The following is a 21,146-nucleotide window of genomic DNA, read 5'->3' on the forward strand; positions in this document are numbered from 1 at the left end:
TTTAATGGTGTGGATTCTGTTGTGTTCTTCTGTCCTGTTGTAGGAGGCTGTGTGTTTAATGGTGTGGATTCTGTTGTGTTCCTCTGTCCTGTTGTAGGAGGCTGTGTGTTTAATGGTGTGGATTCTGTTGTGGTCCTCTGTCCTGTTGTAGGAGGCTGTGTGTTTAATGGTGTGGATTATGTTGTGTTCCTCTGTCCTGTTGTAGGAGGCTGTGTGTTTAATGGTGTGGATTCTGTTGTGTTCCTCTGTCCTGTTGTAGGAGGCTGTGTGTATAATGGTGTGGATTCTGTTGTTCCTCTGACCTGTTGTAGGAGGCTGTGTGTATAATGGTGTGGATTCTGTTGTTCCTCTGTCCTGTTGTAGGAGGCTGTGTGTTTAACGGTGTGGATTCTGTTATTCCTCTGACCTGTTGTAGGAGGCTGTGTGTATAATGGTGTGGATTATGTTGTGTTCCTCTGTCCTGTTGTAGGAGGCTGTGTGTATAATGGTGTGGATTCTGTTGTGTTCCTCTGTCCTGTTGTAGGAGGCTGTGTGTTTAATGGTGTGGATTCTGTTGTGTTCCTCTGACCTGTTGTAGGAGGCTGTGTTTAATGGTGTGGATTCTGTTGTTCCTCTGACCTGTTGTAGGAGGCTGTGTGTATAATGGTGTGGATTCTGTTGTTCCTCTGACCTGTTGTAGGAGGCTGTGTGTATAATGGTGTGGATTCTGTTGTTCCTCTGACCTGTTGTAGGAGGCTGTGTGTATAATGGTGTGGATTCTGTTGTTCCTCTGACCTGTTGTAGGAGGCTGTGTGTTTAATGGTGTGGATTCTGTTGTTCCTCTGACCTGTTGTAGGAGGCTGTGTGTATAATGGTGTGGATTCTGTTGTTCCTCTGACCTGTTGTAGGAGGCTGTGTGTTTAATGGTGTAGATTCTGTTGTGTTCCTCTGTCCTGTTGTAGGAGGCTGTGTGTATAATGGTGTGGATTCTGTTGTGTTCCTCTGTCCTGTTGTAGGAGGCTGTGTGTTTAATGGTGTGGATTATGTTGTTCCTCTGACCTGTTGTAGGAGGCTGTGTGTATACTGGTGTGGATTCTGTTGTGTTCCTCTGTCCTGTTGTAGGAGGCTGTGTGTTTAATGGTGTGGATTCTGTTGTGTTCCTCTGTCCTGTTGTAGGAGGCTGTGTGTTTAATGGTGTGGATTCTGTTGTGTTCCTCTGTCCTGTTGTAGGAGGCTGTGTGTATAATGGTGTGGATTCTGTTGTGTTCCTCTGTCCTGTTGTAGGAGGCTGTGTGTTTAATGGTGTGGATTCTGTTGTGTTCCTCTGACCTGTTGTAGGAGGCTGTGTGTATAATGGTGTGGATTCTGTTGTGTTCCTCTGACCTGTTGTAGGAGGCTGTGTGTATAATGGTGTGGATTCTGTTGTGTTCCTCTGTCCTGTTGTAGGAGGCTGTGTGTTTAATGGTGTGGATTCTGTTGTTCCTCTGACCTGTTGTAGGAGGCTGTGTGTTTAATGGTGTGGATTCTGTTGTGTTCCTCTGTCCTGTTGTAGGAGGCTGTGTGTTTAATGGTGTGGATTCTGTTGTGTTCCTCTGACCTGTTGTAGGAGGCTGTGTGTATAATGGTGTGGATTCTGTTGTGTTCCTCTGTCCTGTTGTAGGAGGCTGTGTGTTTAATGGTGTGGATTCTGTTGTGTTCCTCTGACCTGTTGTAGGAGGCTGTGTGTATAATGGTGTGGATTCTGTTGTGTTCCTCTGACCTGTTGTAGGAGGCTGTGTGTATAATGGTGTGGATTCTGTTGTGTTCCTCTGTCCTGTTGTAGGAGGCTGTGTGTTTAATGGTGTGGATTCTGTTGTTCCTCTGACCTGTTGTAGGAGGCTGTGTGTTTAATGGTGTGGATTCTGTTGTGTTCCTCTGTCCTGTTGTAGGAGGCTGTGTGTTTAATGGTGTGGATTCTGTTGTGTTCCTCTGACCTGTTGTAGGAGGCTGTGTGTATAATGGTGTGGATTCTGTTGTGTTCCTCTGTCCTGTTGTAGGAGGCTGTGTGTTTAATGGTGTGGATTCTGTTGTGTTCCTCTGTCCTGTTGTAGGAGGCTGTGTGTTTAATGGTGTGGATTCTGTTGTGTTCCTCTGACCTGTTGTAGGAGGCTGTGTGTTTAATGGTGTAGATTCTGTTGTGTTCCTCTGTCCTGTTGTAGGAGGCTGTGTGTTTAATGGTGTGGATTCTGTTGTTCCTCTGACCTGTTGTAGGAGGCTGTGTGTTTAATGGTGTAGATTCTGTTGTGTTCCTCTGTCCTGTTGTAGGAGGCTGTGTGTATAATGGTGTGGATTCTGTTGTGTTCCTCTGTCCTGTTGTAGGAGGCTGTGTGTTTAATGGTGTGGATTCTGTTGTTCCTCTGACCTGTTGTAGGAGGCTGTGTGTATAATGGTGTGGATTCTGTTGTGTTCCTCTGTCCTGTTGTAGGAGGCTGTGTGTATAATGGTGTGGATTCTGTTGTGTTCCTCTGTCCTGTTGTAGGAGGCTGTGTGTTTAATGGTGTGGATTCTGTTGTGTTCCTCTGACCTGTTGTAGGAGGCTGTGTGTATAATGGTGTGGATTCTGTTGTGTTCCTCTGACCTGTTGTAGGAGGCTGTGTGTATAATGGTGTGGATTCTGTTGTGTTCCTCTGTCCTGTTGTAGGAGGCTGTGTGTTTAATGGTGTGGATTCTGTTGTTCCTCTAACCTGTTGTAGGAGGCTGTGTGTTTAATGGTGTGGATTCTGTTGTGTTCCTCTGTCCTGTTGTAGGAGGCTGTGTGTTTAATGGTGTGGATTCTGTTGTGTTCCTCTGTCCTGTTGTAGGAGGCTGTGTGTTTAATGGTGTGGATTCTGTTGTTCCTCTGACCTGTTGTAGGAGGCTGTGTGTATAATGGTGTGGATTCTGTTGTGTTCCTCTGTCCTGTTGTAGGAGGCTGTGTGTATAATGGTGTGGATTCTGTTGTGTTCCTCTGTCCTGTTGTAGGAGGCTGTGTGTTTAATGGTGTGGATTCTGTTGTGTTCCTCTGACCTGTTGTAGGAGGCTGTGTGTATAATGGTGTGGATTCTGTTGTGTTCCTCTGACCTGTTGTAGGAGGCTGTGTGTATAATGGTGTGGATTCTGTTGTGTTCCTCTGTCCTGTTGTAGGAGGCTGTGTGTTTAATGGTGTGGATTCTGTTGTTCCTCTAACCTGTTGTAGGAGGCTGTGTGTTTAATGGTGTGGATTCTGTTGTGTTCCTCTGTCCTGTTGTAGGAGGCTGTGTGTATAATGGTGTGGATTCTGTTGTTCCTCTGACCTGTTGTAGGAGGCTGTGTGTATAATGGTGTGGATTCTGTTGTTCCTCTGTCCTGTTGTAGGAGGCTGTGTGTTTAATGGTGTGGATTCTGTTGTTCCTCTGACCTGTTGTAGGAGGCTGTGTGTATAATGGTGTGGATTATGTTGTGTTCCTCTGTCCTGTTGTAGGAGGCTGTGTGTTTAATGGTGTAGATTCTGTTGTGTTCCTCTGTCCTGTTGTAGGAGGCTGTGTGTATAATGGTGTGGATTCTGTTGTGTTCCTCTGTCCTGTTGTAGGAGGCTGTGTGTTTAATGGTGTGGATTCTGTTGTGTTCCTCTGACCTGTTGTAGGAGGCTGTGTGTTTAATGGTGTGGATTCTGTTGTGTTCCTCTGACCTGTTGTAGGAGGCTGTGTGTTTAATGGTGTGGATTCTGTTGTGTTCCTCTGTCCTGTTGTAGGAGGCTGTGTGTTTAATGGTGTGGATTCTGTTGTGTTCCTCTGACCTGTTGTATTGTAGGAGGCTGTGTGTTTAATGGTGTGGATTCTGTTGTGTTCCTCTGTCCTGTTGTAGGAGGCTGTGTGTATAATGGTGTGGATTCTGTTGTGTTCCTCTGACCTGTTGTAGGAGGCTGTGTGTTTAATGGTGTAGATTCTGTTGTGTTCCTCTGACCTGTTGTAGGAGGCTGTGTGTTTAATGGTGTGGATTCTGTTGTTCCTCTGTCCTGTTGTAGGAGGCTGTGTGTTTAATGGTGTAGATTCTGTTGTGTTCCTCTGTCCTGTTGTAGGAGGCTGTGTGTTTAATGGTGTGGATTCTGTTGTGTTCCTCTGACCTGTTGTATTGTAGGAGGCTGTGTGTTTAATGGTGTGGATTCTGTTGTGTTCCTCTGTCCTGTTGTAGGAGGCTGTGTGTATAATGGTGTGGATTCTGTTGTGTTCCTCTGACCTGTTGTAGGAGGCTGTGTGTTTAATGGTGTGGATTCTGTTGTGTTCCTCTGACCTGTTGTGTTGTAGGAGGCTGTGTGTTTAATGGTGTGGATTCTGTGGTATTGTAGGAGGCTCAAGAGATGGTGCTGCTGAAGTTTAAACCAGAGCTTCCTCCTCCTATGACACGGCCCTCCATGGAACAGCTCTCCCACCTCATCAAGACCAACCTGCACTACCCCGAAAGCTACAGCCACCCCTTTGTACAGAAGAGGTAACACGTCACGCATGCACACATGTTCATGAACGCACACACTCGCATACATACACACAGAATTTCAGCCATCGATCAATACATGGGTCCAGTGGATATATTGCGCCACACTCACACACCCAGTGCAACAGTCTGTCAATCTATATGTGGTTACAGAATGTCTCTCTGACTGTGCTTTATCAACCCAGCCAAGAAAAGGGGAGATATCTCCTTGCTTCTCTTTCCCCTTGCGTCTTGGTACCTGTCCTGGTTGTATGGGTTTGGATGCCACTTGCCCTATAGCAGTATCTATGACTGAATGGCTCAGGGGCCAGGTGATACCTGGAGCACTGAAATACAGACAGGGGAAGAGACAGGAAGACAGAAATGCTTGGGCTGTGATATCGCAATGTTTTCCATGGCAAAAATGAAAACAGGAAGCAGACCTAACTTTTTTGTCCTTTAAAAACCTGCTGTATGTAAAATATAGTATGCTATAGCTGGGAAAATAAATACATGTGACTCTGGATGACAACATAATGTTTGTTTCCAACATTAGGGCTGTTTTCCTAAAGAAGTTAAATCCGCTTCCTGTTTTGTTTCATTGTCACGATACTGACGAGTATCGCAGTACTGGTATCGTCCCGGCCCCAATAAATACACCGAGGGGTACACAGGGACACACACTGGCACACCTGTCTCTCGCTCTCTCTCTTTTTGATCTCCACAGGATATGGGAGTGCAGAATTATTTCTGAACAGGCACTATACTAACAGGCACTTATACTAATCTACTCTAAACTGAAACCGTTCATGAGGAATCTGTCAGCCTGCTTGTCCCAAGGGTGGTTGTTTGTGTGACACGTGTACTCTCACATAATTCACTAGTCAGAACTGGACTAACACGATTATCTTTTGACATGACTTGGTTCTAAACTCCACTGTTAATGTCATTATTTCTAGGGAAACCAGAACTGTTGTAGCTGGCAGAAGAGAGGTGCTTTGAGGAGATTAAATGATAACTATTAGTGTGGTTTGGAGACAGTGAGGAGAAACAGACTGATAGTCAGGGACCTTAAGTGCAGTGCTTTAGTTAATGTGACATATAATGAGTATAATAACCATATCTCTGTCTATATTTCACGTTCTCTAACTCTCCCTCTGCCTCTCTCTCCTCCCCCTCTGCCTCTCTCTCCTCCCCCTCCGCCTCTCTCTCCTCCCCCTCCCTCTCGCCCCCCCCCCCCCTCCCTCTCGATCCCCCCCCCTCCCTCTCGATCCCCCCCCCTCCCTCTCGATCCCCCCCCCCTCCCTCTCGATCCCCCCCCCTCCCTCTCGATCCCGCTGTCGCCCCCTTCCTCTCGGCCTCACTCCCCCCTCCCTTCTCTCCCCCTCACTACCCGCCCTCTGCCTCTCTCTCTCCCCTCTCCCCTTCTCTCTCCCCCCCCTCTGTCTATATGTAGTCTCTGTATGGTTCCAGTCACTTTGACTCTATCTAACTGCTCCCTGGCTCAAGTTGATGCCATCATTGACCTTCGACACAAAACTACGAGGTAAATATAATCACATGCACACCCACACCCTCAGTAGTCCCTAGTCCTATTTTCTCCTATTACAGTGCATTAGCTCCGCACTGTACTGTTAAAGATGCAATATGTAACTTTTTGGGCGACCCGACTAAATTCACGTAGAACTTGTACTTATAGATCTGTCATTCTCATTGAAAGCAAGTCTAAGAAGCAGTAGATCTGTTCTATGTGCACTATTTCTATGCTTCCCTTGCTTAATCTTTCATTTTTGCATTCATTTTTTCATTGTACACCAGCTTCAAAATACAATATTTTTGGTTATGGAAAATATATTTCACAGGGGTTTAGATGACGCAATGATTCTCTACATGATACTTACTTGTTATGTCACAAACTTAAATTAGGCGCACTATTACAATTTTAGCAACCAGGAAATGACGGAGCGATTTCTGCACAGTGCATCTTTAAATCTGCCATCTGTTCCTCATGTCCCTGAGCAAATGTTTACCTGCTAACTGCATCCTGTTCATCCTCCTGGTTTTAATATTCTTTGTTTTCCTCTCATCCCCCTCTTTCATCATCCCTTTTTCTCTCTTTTCCTCCCTCCATCAGTCCTGAGTCTCTTGAGGTGCACGGTTCGTTTACATGGCTGGGCCAGACTCAATACAAGCTGCAGTTGAGGGCACAGGAAGTGATGCGGCTGCCGCTGAGAGCCGGCTTCCTGCATGCGGGCGTCTATAACCTGGGAACTCCACGGGTCTTCGCCAAGCTGGCGGACCAGGGAGCCATGTGTGAGACCAGCCAGCAGACGGCCACGCCTGCACTAATCATCATTAACAGCACCTGAACATTGTCCTGCCCATCATCAATTATGAATTAACCACCATCTGTCAATCATCACTACCAAGACTCCCCATTGGTTGGCAACAACAGGGTTGAGAGCTCAGAGACCCACCCAGCAAGAAATATCTTCCAAATCCTAATCACCCGCTCTTCACCATCAATGCTTGAACACTGGGCTATCTTAATTAGGCATAAAACTGAAGAAAACAGTCTATAACAGGGAGGGACTACTTGAAAGGCTCTTTTTCATTTTCTGTTGCAAAAGGTTTTACTACAGGGTGCCCTAATGAATAGGATCCCAATTCTGCCTGCCCGCCCACCCGACAATAACCAATGAACAATTATCTGCAAATCATCACTACCAAGGCTCCCCATTGGTTAAGAAACTGTTGAGAGCTCGGAACTAGCTACCAAGCAGAAATATCTTTCCACCAAGTCTCAAATCATCCACTCCCTAAAAATTTGACCCATTTTTCCAAACTAGTATACTCAATACTGGACTAAGGAAAGAAGTTTTGTATTTTGCAATAAAAATCAGGGCGATAAGATGTATTTAAAAATATATATAAAATGTTTGAATGAAATTGTGCATCAGTTGAGCTTGTAACCACTGTGATGGTCAGACTGTTGTTAAATAAACCCCCCAGTAGCTATTTTATGTCCCAGCAACACATCAAAGCATCATGGACTTACATGTGGAAGAAGGATCTGTTTTCTCTCTGTGTATTATTCATCTGTCATCTCAGCTGATGCACTTTGGTTTTGACCTTTTTTATTTGATGATATCAACCTGTGGAAGGGGAGGAGAACAGACAGACGTTGTAAACTTAGACGGCAACAGCGTGTCTCCTACGATACTGGTGTCATCTGTCTACCGCCAGAGATGTATTTTATTTTTAGTGTTGAAAAACGAATCACATGTTGTTGAGCAGTTGTCACCGTGGCGACAGATGTCGTTTACTTCTTGGATTAACCAGGATGAGGAAGTAGGAAAAACTGCCTCTGCCTCAATGAGACTGACCATGACCAGGGTTTTCTGTTGTGTGGTCACATGGACCAGACCATCAGCACATCACAAACAGTTTAGAATATGACCCAGCGTTTAACCACTATACTACAGTATGTGACTGACAAACTCTTTGACTGACAGGTTCTGATACAGATACTGCCTGCCCACCTGTCTGTGAGCCTGTCTGTTGTTGGTCTGTAGTCTATCTGGACTGACAGTGCTGTCAGTCACCACGTGCACACATTTAATTTTCTACAAAACAAACAAACATACCAACATATGAACCAATCAAATCAACATGATCCCTATACTTCTCCCTCATTGGACCTCCACCTTGTGCTCAAGCTGTTATTTAAATGTATGTATTTACTCAACTGCTTTTCAGATTATGTATTATATTTATAACAAATTTACTGTAAATAGAAATAAAAATGTAACCAATGATGTGGGCTGTGAGATACAGTAACCGTCTCCCCTCTGTGCAATGTGTAGACGATGTTGTGATTTGTAGTTATACTTTTCAGACTGACTGACTGAGTTTTAGGATGTTTTCCAAATGGCATCCTATTCCCCATTAATGTTAAGAGAATTATGTTCTCAAGGTACATAACCCAATTTAATTATATTACTCAGTCTGCAAACCAGAATTTGTAAGATCCTGGTTGAATGAAACAGACGGAGGCTCAGCTAAAATTAGTCAAAAAGGTTTATTCACGGGAACGTTCTAAAGTCAAGAATACAAAACAATTCATTTTATACTGACTTCTCACGCACACACATTCACACAACCATACGCACACAATGTCCTGCTACGCACACACATTCACACTAACAGAAGGTATCCTACGCACACACCGTCTCACTACCCAGCTGACAGAGATTAGGGAGACCTTGTCCTTGAGACGTACTCCCCGTTCTCTCCCAAATCTCTAGTCAGGTCGGCACCGAGCTCAGACAGTCTGTGTTTAAAATACCATAAAGACATATTGTTTTACCCTAATTCTGACTAGGACTACACATTTATAGATTATGGTTTTATACATTCTAATCAATTCCATACAATTATATATTTCAGGGCGGAATATTCTAAAAATTCAATTAACAGAAAAATCCCATTAACAATAACACTACTTTTGACCAGAGCCCTATGTGCACTATAAAGGGAATGGGGTGCCATTTGGGAAGCAGACATAGGCTGCGTTTAGAGGCAGCCCAATTCAGATTGTTTTTACCTCACTAATTGGTCGTTTGACCAATCAGATCAGCTCTGAAAAAGACCTGATGTGATTGGCAGCCTTAGTGACTTCCTCTTTTATTATGGTTGAAGGAAGGGTTGATTGTAGATGCAATGAATGTAGTCCAACCCTCAATTAGCCTCTGTCCGTCTGCTTCGTCTCAATGCCATCTCTGCTAAATGGATTGCACTTGTTATGCTTTTTATGATTCGAATGCATTAAGAGCGAAGTCTTCATGCTGTCCTGTCACTCTTTCTCGCTGGCACACACACTTGCAATTCCTTGGCATTGCTTCAGGATGAAGGTATAGTCAATCAATCAAATATTTTATAATGCCCTTTTTACATAGGTAGTTGTCACAAACTGACAAAGCTACTTACCTGGTGCGGCAGGTAGCCTAGTGGTTAAAAGCGTTGAGCCAGTAACTGAAATTTCATTGACTTGAATCCCAGAACTGACTACGTGAAAAATCTGTCGGTGCCCTTGAACAAGGTAATTAACCCTAATTGCTCCTGTAAATCGCTCTGGATTAAAGTATCTGCTAAATGATGACAATATAAATATATAGTTCCAGTCAAAAGTCTGGACACACTCATTCAAGGGTTTCTTTATTTTGACTATTTTCTACATTGTAGAATAATAGTGAAGATATCAAAACTAAGAAATAACACATGGAATCATGTAGTAACCAAACAAGTGTAAAACATATGTACACATCCTTACATGCATACATACCCAGCCTAAAACCCAAAAGAGCAAGCAATGCAGATGTAGAGGCACAGTGGGTAGGAACAGAAAGGCAGGAAACTAAGAAGAAAAAAATTGGTTCCGAAGGAGTAGCCAGTCAGTCCTCTTGCATACTTACAAGCCCCTAACCAACAATGCAGTTAAAAAATAAAATACGAATAAGAAATAAAAGTAACAAGTAATTAAAGAGCAGCAGTAAAATAACAATAGCGAGACAATATACAGGGGGATACTGGTTAGTTGAGGTAATATGTATATGTAGGTAGAGTTATTGAAGTGAATATGCATAGATGATAACAGAGTAGCAGCGGTGTAAAAGAGGGGGGGCATTGCAAATAGTCTGGGTAGCCATTTGATTAGATGTTCAGGAGTCTTACAGCTTGGGGTAGATGCTGTTTAGAAGCCTCTTGGACCTAGACTTGGCGCTCCGGTACTGCTTGCCGTGCGGTAGCAGAGAGAACAGTCTATGACTAGGGTGGCTGGAGTCTTGGACAATTTTTAGGGCCTTTCTCTGACACCGCCTGTTATAGAGGTCCTGGATGGCAGGAAGCTTGGCCCCAGTGATGTACTGGGCCGTACACACTACCTTCTTGCGGTCGGAGGCTGAGCAGTTGCCATACCAGGCAGTGATGCAACCAGTCAGGATACTCTCTCTGGTGCAGCTGTATAACCTTTTGGGGGTCTGAGGACCCATGCCAAATCTTTTCAGTTTCCTGAGGGGGAATAGGTTTTGTCGTGCCCTCTTCACAGCTGTCTTGGTGTGCTTGGACCAGTGTAGTTTGTTGGTGATGTGGACGCCAAGGAACTTGAAGCTCTCAACCTGCTCCACTGCAGCGCTGTCGATGAGAATGGGGGCGTGCTCGGTCCTCTTTTTCCTGTAGTCCACAATCAACTCCTTTGTCTTGATCACGTTGAGGGAGAGGTTGTTGTCCTGGCACCACACGGCCAGGTCTCTGACCTCCTCCCTATAGGCTGCTTCGTCGTTGTCGGTGATCGGGCCTACCACTGTTGTTTCATCGGCAAACTTAATGATGGTGTTGGAGTCGTGCCTGGCTGTGCAGTCATGAGTGAACAGGGAGTACAGGAGTGGACTGAGCACGCACCCCTGAGGGGCCCCTGTGTTGAGGATCAGTGTGGCGGAGATGTTGTTACCTACCCTTACCATTTGGGGGTGGCTCGTCAGGAAGTCCAGGATCCAGTTCCAGAGGGAGGCGTTTAGTCCCAGGGTCCTTAGCTTATTGATGAGCTTTGATGGCACTGTGGGGTTAAATGCTGAGCTGTAGTCAATGAATAGTATTCTCCCATACGTGTTCCTTTTGTCCAGGTGGGAAGGGGCAGTGTGGAGTGCAATAGAGATTGCATCATCTGTGGATCTGTTGGGGCAGTATGCAAATTGGAGGGGGTCTAGGGTTTCTGGAATAATGGTGTTGATGTGAGCCATGACCAGCCTTTCAAAGCACTTCATGGCTACAGATGTGAATGCTATGGGTCAGTAGTCATTTAGGCAGGTTACCTTATTGTTCTTGGGCACATGCACTATGGTTGTCTGCTTAAAACATGTTGGTATTACAGACTCGGACAGGGAGAGGTTAAAAATGTCAGTGAAGACACTTTCCAGTTGGTCAGCGCATGCTCACAGTACATGTCCTGGTAATCCGTCTGGCCCTGCGGCCTTGTTAATGTTGACCTGTTTAAAGGTCTTACTCACATCAGCTGCGGAGAGCGTGATCACACAGTCTTCTGGAACAGCTGGTGCTCTTATGCATGTTTCAGTGTTATTTGCCTCAACGATCATAGAAGTGGTTTAGCTTGTCTGGTAGGCTTGTGTCACTAGGCAGCTCTCGGCTGTGCTTCCCTTTGTAGTCTGTAATGGTTTGCAAGCCCTGCCACATCTGACGAGCATCAGAGCTGGTGTAGTACGATTCGATCTTAGTCCTGTATTGATGCTTTGCCTGTTTGATGGTTCGTCGGAGGGCATAGCGGGATTTCTTAGAAGCTTCCGGGTTGGAGTCCCGCTCCTTGAAAGTGGCAGCTCTACCCTTTAGCTCAGTGTGGATGTTGTCTGTAATCCATGGCTTCTGGTTGGGGTATATGCGTACTGCCACTGTGGGGATGACGTCATCGATGCACTTATTGATGAAGCCAATGACTGATGTGATGTACTCCTCAATGCCATCAGAGGAATCCCAGAACATATTCCAGTCTGTGCTAGCAAAACAGTCCTGTAGCTTAGCATCTGCTTCATCTGACCACTTTTTTTATTGACCTAGTCACTGGTGCTTCCTGCTTTAATTTTTGCTTTGTGAGGAATGAGCCATCTGATTCAATGAATGATGGAGCAGAGTTAGCCTTTTTTCCCCCCATAATTTCATTTAAGGTGCTCAAAAGCTTTTTACTATCAATCTTTGTCATGTATCTTTGTTTCATAGTGTAGTTTATTTTTCTTCAGTTTAGTCACATGATTTCTCAATTTGCAGTACGTTTGCCAATCAGTTGTGCAGCCAGACTTATTTGCCATTCCTTTTGCCTCATCCCTCTCAACCAAACCATTTTCCCGTTCCTCATCAATCCACAGGGGTTTAACAGTTTTTACAGTAATTTTCTTAATGGGTGCATGCGTATTAGTAACTAGGATAAGCAATATCATGAAAGTGTCAAGTGCAGCGTCTAGCTGCTCCTCATTACACACCACGGACCAGCAAATATTCTTTACATCAACAACAGGAATCACTACAAAACTTATTGTATGACCTCATATACTATATTAGGTCCAGCCTTTGGAACTTTGGTTTTCCTTGATATGGCTACTATATTGTGATCACTACATCCTACGGATTTGGATACTGCTTTGAAGCAAATTTCTGCAGCATTTGTTAAGATGTGATCCATACATGTTGATGATTTCATTCCTGTACTGTTTGTAACTACCCTGGTAGGTTGACTGATAACCTGAACCAGGTTGCAGGCACTAGTTATCGTTTGAAGCTTTCTCTTGAGTGGGCAGCCAAATGACTGCTGGTCAATATTCAAATCACCCAGAGAATATACCTCTGTTGAAATCACATACATTATCAAGCATTTCACACGATATCCAGATACTGACTGTTAGCACTTAGTGGTCAATAGCAGCTTCCCACCAGAATGGGCTTTAGGTGAGGCAGAGGAACCTGTAGCCATATTTCTAAAACAATATTTAACATGAGATCCTCTCTAAGCTTTACAGGAATGTATATTTTAAATGGTCTAACACCATAGGCCAAACAGCTGACTAAATCACATTGTATTGTGTGATGCAAGAAACCACTTTTTAAAAATACAATTATTATTATTACAATACAGAGAATTAGACAACGTAAGCTACCCCTCTGCCTATTGGCTTATTTGCATATTCAAGCCTGTCTCAAAATGCAACACTGCCCCTTTAAGACATACGTTTACCTGACTGGCTTTTCAAAGACAGCTTTAAATGTAGTCTACGCGTTTCCTGCTCTTGTGAGAAGCAGTAACTCCCCATTGCTGACCTACACGTGTCTATAACTGGGCTAATAACTCGCTAGCTAGAAAATAATATCAGCAAATGTGCAAACGCGCGGCTCTGTGCTGTGATCTGAAAAGCGCATTCACTTGCGTGTGGGCTTCCCCTGACAATATATGTATTCTCTGTTGCGCTCTGGCTCTCCCTATAACAAAACCACAGACTCAGTCTTGCAAAGTTAGATTTGATTTGTTGCATTGAAAAGGGGACGATTGAATGTTGATTTGATAACAGAAAACAACGTTGATCTATATACTGCAAACTAATGAGGCGAACTCGTCTCTGCGCGGCTTAGCATTTCTTCTGCGCGGCAGTCCTGGAGGAAGTGCGGCACTTGCGCTGTTTAGCGTTATTAACGTTGGTGACAAGTCGGCTACCCTCGAACCTCGCATGGTGCTATTTCCGTATGTTATTTTGTCGGAAAAATAAAAGTTTATTAGCCTATTGAGTTAAGGGAAGTTTTAAATTCCCTTGACTTCAGGTAAAGGGTAAACGTGCATCACTTCCAATAATGTTAAATAAAATGGTCCAATGACCTCTGTTTCGTGCTCGAGTGTTTTATCGCGCATTTGACTGACACCTGCACACGCCACAACCTGAGTAATCTCGTTCAACACAGAACTAAAATCTCACTTAATTTGGTCAGATATGTTTACTTAGTCTGTCAACGAGAGACTACTTACTACCCGAGGTAAGCACGCGCACCCGGGGGCCCTCTTGTCCCTTTGGTTTTATGATCGGATGACCTATCTTGATTTTCTGAAAAGCTCGAAAAATCTTAAAACATAGCGTAGGCTATTTCTCAAACATTATTTGGTTAGGCTATTATAGCCCCTTAATAAGACAGGCAACCACGTTTTCAGGTTGGTTTATTATCCTTTTCTGAAAAATAATTTGCATATAATTGTGTTGTCGAACCTGGAAGGGGCGCTCGGCTCAGCCGTATCTTCAATAACCGACCTCAGCTGTGGAGTGGGAAAGTGACCTCATTCACAGTCGTTCTTTCAGAAAAGAACCCGATGGGCTCCTTAATTGGTCTGATACGCATGTGTATAAATCTCCCACCTAAAAAGGGCTGTTCCACAGCGCAAGGTAGTAGCTTTAAATCCGAACTTTTAGATATATTCAAAGAAATCTGCGGACACCGGGGTGAACTGGCATGTCGTGTAGTCAGTGACCAATCCCGCAACATGTTTGGCTTTTTTAAATTGACTAAATACTGAGGTCGCCACTACTGCCCCACTGCCATGCGCGTTGAGCCGGAGGATATTGGATTTAGGTACACACCTCTCCCGTTACCCACGTTTCGCGCTGTACCTGATTGGACTGCCATTCTGATTTAACATAAGAGGAACTGTCCTTTATTCACGCGTTGTCATTAACGGCTTTTGAACGTGTGGAACAGTTTCCGTTCACTCACAGGTGAAGTGTCAACTGCGCACAGGCATCCTCGCGCCATGACTGGAGGAGTTCCCTCGATTCTCAGGGAATTATACAGACTGAGACTGTCTGAGTCAGAGAACCACAGAGAGGTAAGGCTCGATGTACTGGGAGAGGGTGGTGGGTGTGTGATTTTAGTCAGAGGATGTATATAGGATGGATAGCCACAGGTGCCGCATGCATCAGACCTGACAAAGAGTTGAAGGCTATGTGGATGACAGCACGGAGTGTTTTGTTTGCTGTAACAATTGGGAAGGTTGGTCAACCTTACGCTTTACCATGTCGCACAGCCACAGTTGGATTCTACAGTGACAGAGCTGTCAGGATACGCGACCCGAAACAGCGAGAATAAGGAGACTGACATACTGACCATGGGGCTGTCCCTGCCACACTGCGCGCTCACAATGGGCACAGTTTGACCTGCTGCGTATAAATTGTTTTACTCTGTGCACTGTCAGTGATATAATGACACACATATCGCTATGACCCTTGCACTTTTGGAAAGCACACATGATGACTTGCTTAACTACTGTGGGTATTCAGTCCGAGTAGCCTACAGTATTAGCTGGAGGAACTAACAAGGATGGACATGGGTGGTTATTATGTAGGCCTACATATATTTTCAGCTGTTTTTGTCCACTCAAAATAGCCTGCCACAGGGGAAGTTGAGCAGCATAAAATCAACATATCAGGGTTGTGAGTCTAGTGGCCAGTTTTAAGCCTCCTGGCCTCCTTCACATGTACCACACACTAATGTATTCAGAATGCTTGAGGGTGGGTGGGTCAATATAAAACAAACCCCATCCCCATGCTAAACTGTAGAGAGCGCTGGCTGGTGGACAAGATTAACATAAAACTAACTGTCCAGTCTCTCTTCTATAGGGGTTCAAGCAGCAGCAGCACATGCCTGGGGTGGTGGAGACAGGAGGGGCTATAGGGCAGATGCTGTAGTGTGTACACTACTGTACCTCCAGGGCATTTAGATGACTGGGATTTAGCTCCATAATGCATCAACAATCAGTTTAAATTCAATTAAAACTTGATCTCCTCAGGGGCTAAGTAACACCCTGGGCTGTTCTCTCTATGATTGGAGAGTGTCTGTGCAATTGTCTGTACAAATGTGCTGTTGTTCATTGATCATGTTTGTTTGTGTGGTCACTGTGTAGAAGATGACTCCCCCCAGGGCCTCTGGCAATAGTCACACAGTTAGAGGTGTTATTGTAGCCTCCTAGTGCTCAATGGGAGAGCACACTGTCTCCATCTATTTTACCCTTGTCTGTCATTCTCAGTCACTGTTAAATTGGCAGGCGGGGTGTCACATTGTCTCACACTGTCCGCCATAGTGCTCAGAGGAGAGCCACACAGACTTGACTAGGCACACCTCTGGACTCTACTGGACTAGAAACACCTCTGGGCTCTGTACTAGTCTGTCTTGGGAGGGAGTGAGAATTTCTATCTTCCCTTTCTCTCCCACCTTTGTCTCTTTCTCTTGACTCTTGCTGCTCCGCAGAGTGAGAGAGCAGAGTGAGAGAGAAGAAACCGGTAATTCACATTCAAAGGTTTTATTTCCAATTTAACAATTGCATAACAGGGATTTAAGTACAGAACATTATCGCACCTATATGTCTGTTGCTCTTCTGTGAGCCTTTTCATTTTCTTCAGAACTGGCAGCAATTATGTAGAAAGTTACCCAACCAACAGACCACTTTAACTAAAACTACATTCTCAGTAATGGCTACAGAAACATTTAACTTTTGTGGTTGTTTTATCAACCTTAGTTGAATGCACTGACTGAAGTTTCTCTGGATACAAGTGTCTTCTAAACCACCAAAATGTTTTTTTTTTAATAACACTTGCAGAGCATGCTGGATATTATTCTAATGAGCTCTGCCCCCAAACAAGACAAAACTTTTAGACTAAATGAATTTTGGTCAGTTGATTTCTGCATGAAGTAATCTGGTTCACATCAAATTCTGCCAAATTAAGTATAATCTACAAGAGACACTACATTCTGGCATAAAACATGAATTGATTATGTAATGTTAACACATTATGATAAAGCAAAACATAATGGCAGCCAAAATATTTTTTTGTTGTGTAGAATAATGAATCATGCCTGCATTTTTTTGAAGTCCTTTCTCATAGCAGGTTACTTTCCTTGCTTATTGTGTTTGGAGGTCAGCTTTTGAACTGTGCATAGCACTCATATTTTTTGTTAATGTATATAAATGAATTGCGTGTGTGTGTGTGTCTTTCTGCATGTAGGTCTACTTGTGTGTTCGATACCCCTCAGAATGCTGACGTCTTGGTTCACCTGCTCCACCATCCCACAGGTCCGTCAGTAACATGTTGTTAATCGGTGCAGTGCAGCGCCATCTCTGCCTTCTCTACACCACACCTATCAAGCACCACACCTATCAAGCACCACACCTATTGACCTTCATTAACATCAGCATTGAATTAAGGACACCTACCTTGCAAGGGCACCTACATTCATGTAGACTTAGCTGGCTGCTGTATTATTTTTTTATTCATCATTTGAAGTTATATACAGTGCGTTCAGAAAGTATTTAGTCCCCTTGACTTTTTCAAAATTTAGTTACATTACAGCCTTATTCTAAAATGCTGTTTTTTTTCTCTCATCAATCTACACACAAATACCCCATAATGACAAAGCAAAAAGAAGTAAACATATTTTTTTTGCAAATGTATAATAAAAAAAACACATCACATTTATATAATTATTCAAACCCTTTACTCAGTACTTTTTTGAAGCATCTTTGACAGCGGTTACAGACTTGAGTCTTATTGGGTATGATGCTACAAGCTTGGCCCACCTGTATTTGGGGAGTTTCTCCCATTCTTCTCTGCAGATCAAAAACGTCCCTTTTTCAGGACCCTGTCTTTCAAAGATAATTCGTAAAAATCCAAAACTTCACAGATCTTCATTGTAAAGGGTTTAAACACTGTTTCCCATGCTTTTCAATGAACCATAAACAATTAATGAACATGCACCTGTGGAACGGTCGTAGAGGAGAGGCTGGACAGAGGGCTTGTAGGCCTGTTGTAAGGCAGGTCCTCACCAGACATCACTGGCAACAACATCGCCTATGGGCACAAACCCACTGTCGCTGGACCAGACAGGACTGGCAAAAAGTGCTCTTCACTGACGAGTCGCGGTTTTGTCTCACCAGGGCGGATGGTCGGATTTGCGTTTATCGTCGAAAGAATGAGTGTTACACCGAGGCCTGTACTCTGGAGCGGGATCGATTTGGAGGTGGAGTGTCCGTCATGGTCTGGGGCGGTGTGTCACAGCATCATCGGACTGAGCTTATTGTCATTGCAGGCAATCTCAACACTGTGCGTTACAGGGAAGACATCCTCCTCCCTCATGTGGTACCCTTCCTGCAGGCTCATCCTGACTTGACCCTCCAGCATGACAATGCCACCAGCCATATTGCTCGTTCTGTGCATGATTTCCTGCAAGACAGGAATGTCAGTGTTCTGCCATGGCCAGCGACGAGCCCGTATCTAAATCCCATTGAGCACGTCTGGGACCTGTTGGATCGGAGGGTCCCCCCCCCCCCCCCCCAGAAATGTCCGGGAACTTGCAGGTGCCTTGGTGGAAGAGTGGGGTAACATCTCACAACAAGAACTGGAAAATCTGGTGCAGTCCATGATGAGGAAATGCACTGCAGTACTTAATGCAGCTGGTGGCCACACCAGATACTGACTGTTACTTTTGATTTTGAGCCCCCCTTTGTTCAGGGACACATTATTCCATTTCTGTTAGTCACATGTCTGTGGAACTTGTTCAGTTTACGTCTCAGTTGTTGAATCTTGTTAGGTTCTTAAAAATATTTACACATTTTAAGTTTGCTGAAAATAAACACAGTTGACTGTGAGAGGATGTTTCTTTTTCATTTATATATATTTTTTAAATTTATTTTTTATTTAACCTTTTTATTTCACTAGGCAATCAGTTAAGAACAAATTCTTATTTACAATGATTGCCTTATATGAACTGTAACTATGAAATTGTTTCATGTTGCGTTTATATTTTTGTTCAGTTTAAATGCCGTAGAGGAAGGCCTTAAAACCTCTTTGGGCTAGGCGTGCCTCAAGCGACCCAATTTCACCGGATGTTGATCCGGTGAAATTGCAGAGCGCCAAATTCAAATTACAGAAATCGTAATATTAAACATTCATGAAAATACAAGTGTCATACATCATTTAAAAGCTTAACTTCTTGTTAATCCAGCCGCGTTGTCAGATTTCAAAAAGGCTTTATGGCGAAAGCACACCATACGATTATCTGAGGACAGCGCCCCACATACAAGGGCATTAAACATTTTCCAACCAAGCAGATGCATCGCGTAAGTCAGAAACAGCGATAAAATAAATCCCTTACCTTGTAAAGATCTTTATCTGGTTGCAATCACAAGGGTCCTAGTTACATAACAAATGGTTCTTTTGTTCGATAAAGTCCTTTATATCCCAAAAAAGTAAGTTTATTTGGCACGCTTCATTCAATAATCCACCTGTTTCCCCTCGTTCAAAATGCATACAAAATCAATCCCAAACGTTACCAATAAACTTGGTCCAAACATGTCAAACAACGTTCCTAATCAATCCTCAGGTACCCTAATATATAAATAAACGATACAATTTATGATGGAAAATAGTATATTCAATACCGGAGATAAATAGTGCGCGCCCTCACCGGAGCGAGTCAAACATTTTCCAACCAAGCAGATGCATCACGAAAGTCAGAAATAGCGATAAAATAAATTGCTTACCTTTGAAGATCTTCATCTTTTTGCAATCCCAAAGGTCCCAGTTACACAATGAATGGTCATTTTGTTCAATAAAACGTCCTTCTTTATATCCCAAAAATGTGTGTTTATTTGGCACGTTTGATTCAGAAATACACCTGTTCCAACTCGCCCAACATGCCTACAAACGAATGTAAAAAGTTATCTGTAAACTTGGTCTAAACATTTCAAACAACATTTCTAATCCAACCTCAGGTACCCTAATATGTAAATAATCGATACACTTTAAGACGGAATAAACTGTTTTCAATACCGGAGAAAAACAACGAGGAGAGCGCACTAATTCACGCGCACCAAAAGACTAGAGTCCTTCTGAATGACACTTAGAAAGAATACGAATACTTCTTCATTTTTCAAAAAAAAAAAAAAAAAAAAATACTGTTGACATCTAGTGGAAGCCATAGGAACTGCAATCTGGGTCCTAATAATTAGGCTTTCCCATAGAAAAGCATTGGAAAGTCCAATGACCTCAACAACAAACAATTCCTGGATAGATTGTCCTCGGGCTTTTGCCTGCCAAATCAGTTCTGTTATACTCAGACATTATTTGAAATGTTTTAGAAACTTTAGAGTGTTTTCTATCCAATACTACCATGCATATCCTAGCTTCTGGGCCTGAGTAACAGGCAGTTTACTTTGGGCACCTCAGTCATCCAAACTTCTGAATACTGCCCTAAAAAAAGTTAATTAATAGGGAGTTAAGAAAACTGTGAGATGCCTGCTTCAGTAATTCTACCCTATACACACACTCTGTTTGCTAGCGTTTATGTGTTCAGACATATACTTTCCCAGCCACACTGGCACCCTGTGTTTTCTTCACCTTCCCCACCCCTCACTTTCATCCTCTTTTCTTGCGACACCCACTCATATACATTAAACAAATCTTTGCCTGTGTCTGTCTGGTCCCTTAGTCGGTCACATGGTATACCATACTATGGGAGTCAACGATTAATGCCTTCATTTTTTTGTGTGTGTACTTCTTATACAAACGAACAACTTATAGATGCACACAAACAATGACTAAATGTCATCTGCTCAGACCCGCATGCTCACACCCCTATCTCTAGTGCCTGCATTATTGTATGCTACTTGGCCTTAAATTGTGTCAATTAGTTTTTCTCAGTCGCCCATGCTGTCAATATTTAAATAATAAATCATTTAGATTTTTCCATTGTGTTAATGATGGTGATTCATTTCCATGTTTTTAGTATACGTTTTTTCAAGATGAGTGATAAGAGACCCAATGGGCTAGATGATTATCTCACTACACCCCCATATGCCTTGTCTTGAAATATGGATTAAAAGTAAGTTTTAATTGTAATACTTCTGACCGACAACTTTCTACCTCCACCCACAACTTCTGCACTTTATAGCATTCCCAGAAAGCATGGCTTATTGAGTCATTATTCGTTTTATACTTAAGACATGACTCTGCCATTGTGGTGTAGAATTTGTGATCCTATTCACCTGAAGCAAACTAAAATCACACCCAAAGGGCCAATGGATGCCGAGCCTGCTCGCGGAAGCCCCGCCT

General features: G+C 43.5%; 1 protein-coding gene across 2 annotated transcripts in view; it reads left to right on the forward strand.

Moving 5' to 3' along the window:
• Positions 1-8,276, forward strand: part of trappc8 (trafficking protein particle complex 8) — a 109,076-nt gene extending 100,800 nt beyond the window's left edge. For both annotated transcript variants that reach the window (XM_039002835.1, XM_039002836.1), the window contains 3 exons: positions 4,322-4,464; positions 5,903-5,992; positions 6,581-8,276. In XM_039002835.1, the coding sequence (XP_038858763.1) occupies positions 4,322-4,464; positions 5,903-5,992; positions 6,581-6,815 (468 nt within the window). In that variant the 3' untranslated portion in view covers positions 6,816-8,276. The remainder of the gene's footprint in view (positions 1-4,321; positions 4,465-5,902; positions 5,993-6,580) is intronic.
• Positions 8,277-21,146: the final 12,870 nt, after the last annotated feature.

This window comes from Salvelinus namaycush, chromosome 10, assembly GCF_016432855.1.
Source record: "Salvelinus namaycush isolate Seneca chromosome 10, SaNama_1.0, whole genome shotgun sequence".
Lineage (NCBI taxonomy): Eukaryota > Metazoa > Chordata > Actinopteri > Salmoniformes > Salmonidae > Salvelinus > Salvelinus namaycush.